At 44.0% G+C, this 13,600-nt stretch overlaps 1 protein-coding gene across 3 annotated transcripts in view; it reads left to right on the top strand.

Moving 5' to 3' along the window:
* The window catches only part of LOC115565785 (galactosylgalactosylxylosylprotein 3-beta-glucuronosyltransferase 1), a 79,384-nt gene extending 69,066 nt beyond the window's left edge, over positions 1 to 10,318 (top strand). For all 3 annotated transcript variants that reach the window (XM_030391305.1, XM_030391298.1, XM_030391313.1), the window contains 4 exons: positions 92 to 603; positions 5,980 to 6,276; positions 9,526 to 9,632; positions 9,958 to 10,318. In XM_030391305.1, the coding sequence (XP_030247165.1) occupies positions 92 to 603; positions 5,980 to 6,276; positions 9,526 to 9,612 (896 nt within the window). In that variant the 3' untranslated portion in view covers positions 9,613 to 9,632; positions 9,958 to 10,318. The remainder of the gene's footprint in view (positions 1 to 91; positions 604 to 5,979; positions 6,277 to 9,525; positions 9,633 to 9,957) is intronic.
* Positions 10,319 to 13,600: the final 3,282 nt, after the last annotated feature.

Genomic DNA, 13,600 nt, shown 5'->3' with positions numbered 1-13,600 from the left:
CATTGGGTTTAAGTCACCTGAGGCAAATATACAAAGGGCAGCCCAAGGTTGCACTAATGCCTTACATGTCTTCTTATCCCCAAATCTGCAGATGACGGCGTTGAGGGCAAGAGGGAGGCAGGTGGCCAGGCACAGGACTCCAAGGAATACTGTGCCTCAGATAAGGACATTGTGGAGGTGGTGAGGACAGAGTATGTGTACACGCGACCTCCGCCCTGGTCCGATGTGCTGCCCACCATCCACATCATCACCCCAACATACAGTCGGCCAGTGCAGAAGGCGGAGCTCACCCGGCTTGCAAACACCTTCCTCCACGTTCCCAACCTGCACTGGATCCTGGTGGAGGACTCGCAACGGAGGACGCCTCTTGTCACGCGGCTCCTCCGGGAAACAGGGTTGAACTACACCCACCTCAATGTAGAGACGCCCAGGAACTATAAGCTGCGGGGTGACACTCGCGACCCCAGAATTCCCAGGGGGACCATGCAAAGGAATCTTGCCCTGCGTTGGCTGAGGGAGACCTTCAACGCCAACAGCAGCCAAGCTGGAATCGTCTACTTTGCGGATGATGACAACACGTACAGCCTGGAGCTGTTCGAGGAGGTCAGTGCTGGTGTATTTCATGCATTTCTACAAACTCTCATGAATTGGATAGAACATGCAGAGCAAGAAAATGCACCACTGAGCATTGTTTGACCTTTAAAGAAAGTAGATGCTATGTTTCCTCAAACTAACAATTGCTAGTATGTACTTGTAACTGAATTAGCTCAATCATAAGCACACCAACACATGAACATCTGGGATCCTTAGGAGGAACTTTAGACTGGAGTCTAATTTAAGTTCTTGGGTGTTATTTTTTTACAACCACAAAAGTCTCTAGTAGGAACACAGCATTTTGGAGGACAGGACTTACAGTGCTGAACATCTCTGTTTGATACTTGTAGTATTTTATTTCAGACACTATTTTTTTAAATCTGAAACCGCAAACCAGTTTGTTTTTTATTATCTGTGGTTTGACATGTCAAAAAATGACGAATAGTAAGTAAAGTCTGTAGCTTTATATGCTGTTGTTGCTGTATAGTCGCGACAGTGTCAGCTGGTGCTTTTTCATAAGTCAGTGGACTCATTACCTGGTCTTCACAGATCTTTAAACGTGTAATTGAAGACAACAACAGGCTGAAGGGACCTTTTAGTTCCTTGAAAAATAGGGACTAAAAGATATACTTTCGGTAGAAAAGTGACTGTAGTTGTTGTAGCGCAAGTCCTGCCCAGATTCTTACCATAACCCAATAACCAAAGTATTTCTAACTTCAAGCATAAACTTACTCTTCTAAAGCATTTGAGATCTTACTATAAAGCCTCACCCGAACAGGAAGTTTGTACTCACCATTCTCAAGCTCGGTCCACCATTAAAAAGCTGCCCCGCTGATGATTGCTGATGTCCACTTGAGTTTCAGTGAAACCAACCATGTGCAGAGTGCAGAGTGGGTAATTCAGGAAGCGCAGAAGACACAGGCGAGCCAGTTCTCCTGTTCTGGAAGTTCAAAAGCTCAGCAGCCACTCGGCTGCCAGAGGAGTGACTGGAAGTTGATCAGTAGAGCCAAAAACAGATCCAATAAAATAAGGCTCACTGCACTTTAAAAATATGCTTTAGAAAAGGTTGAGCTGCAAAATGTTACATTGTGTGTTTGATTTCTTTTTAGTGCATGCCTTGAATGTTATTGCCACTGATATCCTGTAGTGTAAAGTCTATTGCCATTGCAGTTTTATTGGATTGGGAAAAAAATACATGTGCAAAAATGTAAATGTTTACTTCTTCTTACTTCTTGTGGATCCGTCCCTCTAGCTTTAGTTCATATGTAAAGTATATATTCGGTAAAAACATACAGTATATTATTCAGTGCTTCCCAGAGCCTGTACTGCAGGCGGTACCTTATGTACTGTAAGAGGGGGTAGAACCATACATTTCCAGTTACTTGAGGCATTTTTTAAGCACTTAACAAGCACAGTCGGGATGTGGAGCTAGCGTCGAGAAGTTTGGGCATGTAATCAGTACATCTCAAGCCATCCATCTTGACATCAGTTGAATTACCTGAGCGGACACGGTCTAGGTCCTCTGAGTATTAGCCTCAAGTCTTGTTAGTAGTGCAGACGGGGCCTGTAGTAAATGGAGCGTCGGGTATTGACGGGGCCTGTCATTACCTTTCTCTGGGAATCAGCCGAAGTGCTCCGTCTCCCTCAGAGGCCCTCCATCACCTCCAACAGGCCTATTTATGGGCAGGAGTAACGGCCCTTAGGGGCGAGAGAGAGAGAGAGAGAGAGGTGCAGGGGGGAGAGGCGGAGATAGAAAAAGAATGAGAGAGAAAGAGAAAGTGACAGCCAGATAGACAAAAAGCAGAGAGTTGACAGCAACTACAGTAGAGTTTGCTGACACCATGGTAAAAATTCAGTAGTTTGCTGACACCATCGTAAATATTCAGAGAGTCTCAACAGCTTGAAAACAGAGAGGCGTTTAAGTGACTGCTCCGGTGCAGAGGCAAGGTTGAAACAGGGATGCGTGCTGCTCCATTTGTATGCGTCCTACATATTGTTTTCATAGAAGGGGATGCTAGTTAAATTCAATTTTGAAGGAAATAATAACTGGAAAACCAGTCGCTGCTTATCGGTTTCTATTATTTTCTCAAGGTTTACAAAGTTGACACATCCTGTCAAACAGACGGCACACAGATCACAAATCTCGACTGGAATTGTTGTAATTGAACATCCATCACATCTGCTGCTAGAGAATCCGGTGCCATAGATTGCTATTAGTGTCAGTATGAATACAATCCAAGTTTTTCGCAGTGGCATAAAAGAAAGTAAATAAAAGAAAATCAGTTTTCTGATTTGAAGTACACCACCCTGGAGAGAACTGCAAGCCTTATTGAGGCTCAAACCATGAAGTTTTTTACTAGCATATCCGACACCCACTTGTAAATTTCAGCCTTTATAAATGATTGTCAACAATTTAAATTTGAGAGACCAGCAAGAATGTCACACTTACAACATTACTATGCTGGCGGTGGGATTAATAAATCCATGGCCCACAATAGAGGGATCAAATAAAAAAAAGCACATTTATTTTTTAACGTAGTCCCCTCCCACATGTACGTACACACCAGCAGTCGAGGTGCATGTGGATCCCTTCTTTGTAGAAGCAGAGATGTTGGACCTCCAGAAGGTGCTCCACAGCAGCGATCCCCACTGTTGAAATTGCGACCACTGAGCTCCTTCTTTATCGTGGGGAAGAGGCAGCAGTCTGAGGATGTCAAATCAGGGGAATGGGGCTGGTGTTAGACGTGTTCAAATCCGTGTTCCAGCCATTGCCCCCGTGGAGTTGTGGGGCATGTCCATTTTGTCAGACAGTAATGACTTGCAGTTTTTAATCATTCAAAACAGAAAGACCACAAAAGTTATTAAACTCAAAACTTTCGGCACAATGACTCAAATAGCTGGGCTGCAGATGCGCGGAGCGAGAGCTGCATAATTCATCTCCTTCTACCTTACAGGCCATGAGCTTATTAACCCCACTTTGCATTTACATTCAGTAACCACCATTGCTATGAAAATCTCAGCCTCACCTTTAAGAACTGCACTTTTGGATTGCTTGGACAAAGTCCATTGGCAAAAAGGCACAACACTTCTGTTTCCTTTCATCTGCTCTGAATCCTTAAGGACTGATTAATGTACCTGGACGCCTGCCTCATTTTCTCTGTTAGAATCTGGGATTTCTTTCCTTCGTATCGCTTCTCCGGCTATTCTGAGACATGGCCACTTTGTCTCAGAGGGCCTCTCTGAGTGGAGCAGGAGCTTAAATGCACAAGTAGGCTTTTGAAAACAAACTGAAGCACCAGTGAACAAACAACTCCTTACAAACAGACGTCACCATCACTGGAAAGGGGAACTTTGTTGCGTTTTCATTTTGCTCGGGAGCCAGCCGAAGAGTGATTTGTGTTGTTTTGCTCTGGCTGATACTCCCAGGCCAGAGGCAGCAGGCGGAACACTCATTCTCACATTTTCAGAATAGATGGGGAAGTGATGGGCCCCTCAACATCGTCTGCAGAGCGCCTGACTTATGCTTCCTTTTGATTTGTGTTGGGTTAAATATAGGACGGAAGCGAGCAGGTGACGTTGGGACCATGGCCTGATTCAGTTGTGGCCATAGATGGAATTTGCGGGTTGTTGGCCTACACTGAAAACAATAAATGATTTAAAACACTAAAAGATTTAAAGGGGAACACGGGAAAAGGAATGCCTGACACTGTAATATTGATATTCAGCTCGTAAGAAAATTGTCAGTGCGCTTCAATGTCCTCACTCACCCTACATGAGATGTCTGATATAGTGCAAAGTCACAAGAAGCACATTTGATGCCTTGTATTACTTTATGTGCAACAAGTTCTCAGCATTTCCCCACTTCCTGATCCATCAGCAACTAAAATAACATGAACAACACGATGAGAATCCAGAGACATCGGGCCATTTTTCAAGGTTAAACAACAAATGTGATAATTAAATCTTATTTTGCTCTGAAATACGACCCAAATTCTGTCCAGATTTTCACCAAGCATCATCTTTCCAGTTGCTCTGATCAATTGGCAAGTGGTAAATTGATAACCATTTGTCACATTCCCCACCTTTATACGAAACTTGGAACACAGCAGCATAACATTACCCCAGCATTCAAGCTTCCCACCCAGCGCGTGATGTCTGAGGAAAATGGCCGCCATGTGAATATGGTCTGTAGTCGGACTGTGTGTACTCATGTCATGGCAGATGTCAAACTCTGTCTATGTTTGTGGCCTCCCCACAAAAACAACCTGACCTGAAAACACTCTGCAGCGCCCCTTCCAAAAGCAGACTTTGTGATCGGGTGTGAAATAAAAAGCATTCCTAACGCAGCACACGCGGGACGTAACAGCCACAAATGAACAGGAGATCCTGTGTATAAAATTAATGGAGCTGAAACACATGGAAGCCTGCGTATAAGTACTCATTCTCTCTTCCACCATTAACACCCGGAGCTCATTAAGACCGAAACATCCTGCCAAACGTTATCTGGGTGCCTGGCACAGTCGTCTTCCCTACAGCCCAAATCCACAGATTCCCCGTAAGCTCCCGGCTCGCCGCGTGCTGTTTACACCATGCTACACCGCCATCCCCCCCTGGACTGACCACACAGCAGCCCATCGGATCACACAGCCGCTCGTCTATAAACACATGCATGCATCAACAAATACATATGTGCAAACAAGCGTGTGTATAGAGAAATATTTATTTTTTTTTTTTTTTTACACACCAGCTCTTATATTGTGCACTTGATACTGTTCGAGGCTGACAGGCACCCGCATCATTATTTCTGCTCCGCTGACTTTGATTAAATGACTCTGCCGTTTCCAAACCTTCCTCTACCCTCATTGTAGAAACGTAGCTTTTATGACTGCAGCACCAAGACTCACTAAGAGGCAGACAAAGAAAAGGGCGGCGAGATCCTTTGATGCTGGAAGATTAAAGGAGAAAAAAAATGGAGGCTGGCGGTGCTGTACCTCGGGAAAAAAAAATAATAAAATCTCCTCAGCCAACCGGCAACTAGAGCCACTTGCTCTAATGGCTTGGCTCCTTCAAAGCCTCTTGGCTCCGTCCACTTTAAAGATGGTTGTGTCTAATTATCTCATCGCAGGGCAGCTGTTAAACAATGTGTGTGATCCGCTTTCATCTAACAGCGTGTCAGCTGCACGGGCACAATGGCTTGGTCAATACTCACTGTCTTTCAGAATGAATAATAGCCGCGGCTCTAAAAACCCTCCGTCCAGGCTCCGCTGTAACGCTGGCAGCTGATGCTCCAACAGCGTGTCTCACTTGTCATGTACGCTTTCTCAGATGACTAATTCGCTCTCTCTCCCCGCCTCCATTTCTTTTTCTCGTCTCTTCTCTCGCCAGATGAGGTCGACCCGGAAAGTTTCAGTGTGGCCCGTGGCCTTCGTGGGCGGCTTGCGGTACGAGTCCCCCAAGGTCAACGCTGCTGGAAAGGTTTACGGCTGGAAGACGGTGTTCGACCCCCATCGGCCTTTTGCTATCGACATGGCAGGCTTCGCCATCAACCTGAGGCTCATCCTCTTCAAGCCACAGGCGTACTTTAAGCTTCGCGGGGTGAAGGGAGGCTACCAGGAGAGTAGTTTGCTCCGAGAACTTGTCACACTGAACGACCTGGAGCCTAAAGCAGCCAATTGCACTAAGGTAATTTCCTCTGCTAAAAATGTTTACCGCTGTTAAGCAGCTTAGCTTGTGCAGCTGGTAGTTAAAAGATTTCCTGAACAGTTTGGTGCGGATTGGTTTTGAAGGAAACAAACTTGAAGTAGCCAGAGGGGGACAAGGTATTCAGGCGTTCTACTTTAGAAAAAGTCCTGCTTTTAAAAGTCTGCGAACACTTTAAACTTACCATCATTAATGCGTGGAAAATGAAAATTAATTAAACTGCAGTTAATGGTTATGTTACTGTTAACAAAACAATGACATGCTTTATAAACAATTTATTAGTTAGTTGTAAAGATTTATAAACATCAGATGCAATTTTTTAATGGACATCCAAATAATGTTAATAGTACATAAAATGTTTTTTACCTTTTACAAAGTAAAGTAAATGTTGCAACTTCACATTAACAATTGCCCAATAAATGGTTTCTATTTCAATGTTTGATTACATTGAAATAACTATTAAATGAGGTCAAATCAACGATACATTTACCAATTATTAGTGATGGTTATTATAAAGTGTTGTATCAAAAGTACAAGTACTCATTCTGCAGTACGATTAATGCTGTGAGTGACATGTGACATTACTAGATCTTTAACGCTGATGAATTCAACTACTTTCCATGGGGAGGTCGTCCAGTCATTCTCGGGGATAAAGCCCCTCTGACAGGTCATGAGGTTGTGAGGTGATTAACAAGGCAGGGGAGATGAAAACACATTCCTGATACTCAACTCTGGACTATTAGAGTCCATTTTTCTAATCTTTTGTTTTTTGTGAAATATTGGATACTCAATTTCATAGTTTATTTTGCTCAAATCATCTGAGACCCACCGAGTGTTAAGGGGAAGTTCCCTTTTTAATAGGTATCTGAGGCGTAACAATGGCCCCTGACTGCACACCGTTCACGAGCCAAACAGACTGGGAGCAACTTGTATAATTGAAACAACGCAGGGAAAAGCACAATGTTTTTACACTGGAGTGTAGTGCAGTCGAGGTATAAAGCAGCAGAAAATGCAAGTACTCCTTGGCTGTAGATTACTGATAACATATCCTGCATACACGGGGACATAACCTTGAACAGGTCTTGTTAAATCTGTCATGTTTTAAAGTGCCGAGCCATCTGGGTAAAAATATATTTTACTGCCAATTCAGATTCAGAAGCAAGTAAGAGCAAAGAAACCACCATCCATTTCTTTTTTCACTGTGTTGAAATCAGGCGTCAGACTGAATGTCACCCACAGCAGCAGACACAGTTATTATGTTTTCATAAGTTATATAACAGCAAACTTTGTAGCTTTATGCTGCCGACACCGTTTCGAGCACACTGCGTGATGATGCAAGGTACAGTACACCAGTCAAACCCCCAGAACACGAAGGTGTGTGTGAAACTGAGACTTTGCCGTAAACAAATGAATCAAAGACAGCAGGAGCTCAAACTCTGAACAGCTGTGCACAGCGTATCTCCCGGAGACATAACAACATGAATTATGAAAAGGAAGAGCTGGATATTTTGGGATATGCGCTTATTTGCGTTCTTGACGGGAGTTATATCAGTTTTAGAGATGCAGGTAGAAGGATTTTCTCACCTTTGGATGGAGCTGTTAACGGTCTTAACGCCACATTAGGCTCAGATTACAGACCACTGGTGGCTCTATAAGAGTGGTGTATTGATCTTCTCATCCAACGGCAAGAAGAAAAAAAAGTGCATTTCCTGAATTATCTCCTTAAGAGACTTGACTTATGAAAAGGACACACTTATTTTAAATGTTCTTACCACCTCACATAATTGTTCTTAGCAGTAAATGGGCTCCTTTTCCTCGATCAACAGGGTCTATTGTATGTTTTTGATGCCCGAAACTTCCTGGATTTGCTGGGGAAAAAAAAACAAAAAAAAAACTCTTGTGAGACTACTCGTTTGCACGTCCTCTCCTTATAGAAACAGAGGAATCTGTGTATTTTTGGGCAAAAAGATTGATGCAAATAGGAAGATCAGCACGTAAACTAGTGTAAATACGTTGCAGAAACTTGCATATCATTGATTATATTTCTGTATTGCCCACGTGCCCTCTTGCACATTTGTGTACGAGGCTTGAGGGTAGCAACAGCAACACTCTCCTCCATGCCAACTCCACTGTTCCTTCTTGCGGCCCTTGGTCTGGGTCACACCACTAAGCTTCTCTCTGGGCGAAGAGGAGTCAGCCAGAGGGCTTTCGCTAGCCAGTATCCACACCGCAATCACCGCTACACACACACCAACACACACACACACACAAAGAGAGAGGGAGCCAGGGAGAGGGGCAGAGGAAGGGAACGAGATACTTTCAGCCAGCTTTTCCTCCTGCTCTCCCCCAGCCATTCAGAGGGGTAAATGAAAAGAGGGGATTCAGGGAACGGCCGAGGGGAGCGGAATTGGACTTGGTGGGGAGGTGGGGGTGACGGGGCGGTAGGGACATCACACTGATTACAGATGAGCGCGGGGACAGAGAGAAGGGCAGCGGGGAAAGAGGAAGGAAAAAAAAAAAAGAAGCGGAAAGCCGTGCGTGGGCATCTCGCTTCCTTATAATCTACCACTTCAGATGTGAGCGTGACTATTAACCTCCCCCTACACCTGAGCAAAGTGGGAGTGGGCTCCTGGCACATCTCAAACACGCCCCATGCATAATTCATGGCCGCTGCCATGGCGAGATGAAAGGAAGGAAGGTTCCAACACAGGAGAGCGGGGAAAATGAGCTCCACACTCACACCCCCACCTTTCCCTTTTTCGCCTCGCCATCCTTTTCCTGGATGTTTGGCTGCTCTCTGGGGCCGAATGAACCCAGACTGAAGGGATCGACAGCACAATAGCATACCCTGTGCAGAGAACTGTAGCACTACCTTGCACATAGTGTGTCGAAACATTTTTGGTCCGGCTTTCATTGAAAGGTGGCCATTATCCAATATTCGGGAGAAGACAGGCAAAGCCGAGCGGGCCCTGCCATGTTTGTAAAACACACTCTTGTGGTCCATCTTCAATCCTTTCTAATGCACGGCCCACACTCAAGTAGCCCCATTACACGTGGTCCTGATGGAAGTGTAACTGGTATTGACTGTTCTGAAAGAACATGAGGCAGAGCAGGCGCTGAAAGGGGGAGTGAATGGGTGCATTAAGGGAACAGCATGTTACTGATGTTGCTCTTGTTTTTGTTTTTTTCTCCCCCCCCCCCCCCCCCTTCCCCAACCACCACCACCACCAGATACTTGTTTGGCACACGAGAACGGAGAAACCTGTCCTTGTCAACGAGGGGAAAAAAGGATTCACAGACCCCAATGTGGAGATCTGACTGTTTCCCCTCAGACCACGGTAAATACAAATTATTTTTGACATTTTGTGAAATACCTCGTATTACAGATCCGTCCCGATTTTCCCTTCGGAGGGTGAAACGGAAATGTCACGATCATTTCCACCTGGTTTCAGTCGGACTACACAAAGAGCAGGCGTCTGAATACTTCCGAACACATCGTTTAATGATTTTTTTTTTTATTTTTTTTACGTGATTTCTATTAGGGCACAATTGCAGCAGCTGTTTTCCATCATTAAATGCCACCAATGAAATAAGCAGGTTCAATTGACTTCAATTAAGGCTTATCCCTCTCTCTCAGCATATCTTAATCCCTTTCTATTGCAGGTGATTGGACCTGCGGAGGAAGGAAACGGCCGAGTCTCTTGATAAGTGCAGCCGGCGCTCATGTCTTAATCATCAGGAAAAAAAAAAAAAAGGCAACGGGGAGCCTTTGAAAGGGGGATTTAATCCTCTTGACTGAGTCTGACATTTTTAAAATATGGACTAAAGCAGTACAAATGTATCATATTAAAGCACAGATAAGTGAAAGGCGGCCGTTGTTTTTGTCAGAAGTGAGGAGGAGACGACGTAAAAAGGACGCCTCGCAGGGTCAGTTCGGACAGATGTGACCTGCACCTTCGCGGCCCGCTGAGGACAACCTGACAACTAAGAGACAGCACAATATGACAAAAAAAAAAAAAAAAAAGCATACAGCCAGCGGATTCAACCAAACAAGCAGGTTAAAGAACATCCTTCACCTCAAGAAAAAGAAAAAAAAGAGACAGAAAGAAAGAAAGATAGAAAAAAAATAACACATGTTGTCTGTATCAGCACATGGTGTACAGGAGGGGGAGTTTCCTCTCGGATTTAAGGACACCATCAGCCTGGATACAAACACGACTCCAAGGACAAACATGTCTCATGTGGATTTTTTTCCTTTGAGCAAACACAAACACGGGGAAAAAGGGAAGGAATGTTCTTTTTGATAACTATGAAACGTTTGCTTTAATTTAATTTAATTGGTTTGGGTGTTTTACATGCACTTGACTTGCTTGTTCAATTCTACTGACTCTCTTACCTGCATTTACTCTTAGGTTACCATTCTTCATTTTATAGTGTCATTACAACTCATTGCATTTTAAGCCCCGCCCCGTACTCTCGAGGAGAGACTGCTGTTCGACACACACCCCCTGTGTCGTGCTCGCGGAACATCGAATTCCTAACACTCTTCTTAGCACTTGAAAAAAAACACACACACACACACACACACACACACACAACTGATGTTCCTTTGTGGCAACATGTGTAAATAGCAACTCAACATGAGAACAATCAGAGGTGACAGATTTTGACAGAAGCATTGTAATTACTGTATTTATGAGAACAAGCCTCTTCTCTTTGCCCCCCCCCCCCTCGGTGAAGTCCTCACAATGACACGTGTTCAGACAAGGCACAGGTTCGGTCCACGGAAAGAGTAATAGCACATCACCGACGTCATCTGGTAACAGAAAACTCCACTTTCATGACATAATCAGACAGGAGCTTCGCGAGCACCGACCTAATTGCCGTGTGAGCTCTCGCAGAGGTGTCTTTTTTTTTGGCATCGCAGGGGGAAAAACAGCGTGTCATTTTTTGGTGAGTTATTATGATTTCCCCCTCGTCTATGCACGCTCATGTACACAAGCCGCCGGCTAACAAAGGTCAGCTCAAGTGCAAATACAAAGGGAAGAGGAGCAGGACGAAAACAGCATCAAAGCCTCAGCATTTTGTTTCACCGGGCTTGTCTGGCAAAGAAGAGAAAAACACACTTCAACGTGATTTAAAGACAGAATTCATACTTTTAGACGCTCAGGCCACATCTGCTGACTTTTAATATAAATTCACCCTGAAACAGCTGCTGTAAGTCACGAATGATGAATTAAAGACAATTTATGCACGGGCCCCTAATATTTTTTTATTTTTTAACAAACAACTTTGGCGTTCACTTAAGAAAGGAGACGCCACTCTGAATTGACAGCAGGCTAAAGAAAAGCACAACAAAAGTAAGACCTATTTTTGCTAACGATCGGGCGGCAACGTCGACGCACCATTCCCACTGATGTCGGGTTCCTTTTTTTGTATCAGTGTCCAATCCGTTGTACATTAGCCGGATCAGTCGCCGCACCTCCAATGATAGACATCGCCAGCCATGACGCCGTACGGCTAAACACTGTAACAAAGTTTTTCCACACCTCGCATAATAGAATCTCTCATCGACTTGATAAATCATCCGTCTGGTGCAATACACAGGGGCGGTTCTTATCTAACGCTGCCCGGCCGAAGTAGCTGGAGATAATTCTGACTGAGCCTCTGTCTGAACTGTTGCCAGATTATCTCCAAGCACGCCCCTCTTCAATGTGCAAAATACACTGCTGCAGTATGAAAACTTACAAAGACGTTACAGCCTCTCGGGCTCATCAGTTCGAAGAAAACACGTTTTTACATATTTCACTCGGAATAAGATAAGATACAGGTCCAGACAATAGCTGTATTGTATCTCTCATCAAACCGGCTGTTCTTTTCATTGACTGCATGATGTTACACTGCACAGGGATCGGCCATGGAGATCACAGACGATCTGTGGATTTGTTCTATTTCTTCAACTTGCCTCCCATTATTTATTTAAAAAAAAAAATCAAATTTAATATATTTATTTATGTATTTATTTCAAGTGTGGATGTGCAATTGAGTCACATTTTGCCCTCAAAATCGATCCAACTGCTCTCCAAAAAAAGAAAAAAGCATGCACACATACAGTATAATGTACACATGGATTGTCATATAGATCAGTAAGACTTTAGTGCTACCAACATGCAGACACACACACACACACACCATCGTCTCTATAGCATCGCTGTTTAGTCTACCCGTGTGTCGTGATCAGCTTTTAATCCAAACGAAAGCATCCAGCTGAAATGTTTTTAGCACTGAAACAAATTAAGAGTTGTAATCCAAAATGGAAAAAAATGCCAGTGTGTCAAAGACTAAATTTGGGCATCATCTTAACTTGTCTTCATTTTTGTGCTGACAAGTTTTATCCTGAAAATGTTGTATGACCTGTGGTGTGTCCTGAAGCGGTGGAACAATTCAAACGGCTTCACCTCGAAAGAAAAAACGCTGTCACAACTTTGTCTGACATCTGATTTGAAACTGTCCGACGGAGGACGTATTAAGCAATATCTAATACTCAGAAAGAATTAGTCTACTAGCACCAACCTACATCAACTATAGCAGTACAGGTTACTCAGTACTTAATGTCAGTCAATGAGCATTACCCTCTGAGGGCTTCTCGAAAGGCACAATACACTTTACACATAAGTCCTACCTTTTCCTCATCTCCACTGTCATCTTCCAGCCTCATGTGATTCACATTTTATGCATGTGACTCTTAAGGTTGTTTATTTGCCACAGCAGTTCTGTCTCAGAGAAAGATGTTAGTTGAATCAAGAGAAATAAATAACTGAGAAGAACCTCAACCTTGTCTGTTCACTGTGTTGTTGTTGTTGTTGAATATGTGTGCAGTTTAAACAGGTATATTATGCGGGACCATCCACAGTTGCCTCCTCCTCCTCCTCCTCCTCCTCCTCCTCCTCCCGGGCTCAAGGAGAGCACCAGAGAGAGGGAGAAATGAAAGCAAATGAAGAGAGGGCGTGCATTAGAGAGAAAGGCAGAGAATCAGAGGAGTTGTTTTCAAGGTGGTTATGTTCTAAAGAAAAATTTAACAAGCCCGCACCTCCACACAATCTTGCAAATCAAAATGCACCGCTCGGTTTTCAGGTGTGATGGCAGAGTGTCAGCGTGGCATTACTCTCTAACTGTGATTGTCTCAAGGCTGTGCTACCACACAAGAGACGACTTTCTGGAAACATATCTCCCAACAGTGTGTGATCTCGGGTTCTCTGCACGAGCTCACAGCCCATCATGAAGAAGTTACATTTGAAAAGCAACC

This window comes from Sparus aurata, chromosome 2, assembly GCF_900880675.1.
Source record: "Sparus aurata chromosome 2, fSpaAur1.1, whole genome shotgun sequence".
NCBI lineage: Eukaryota > Metazoa > Chordata > Actinopteri > Spariformes > Sparidae > Sparus > Sparus aurata.
The sequence above is the reverse complement of the archived record's forward strand: the minus strand, read 5'-3'. Positions and strand labels throughout refer to the sequence as shown.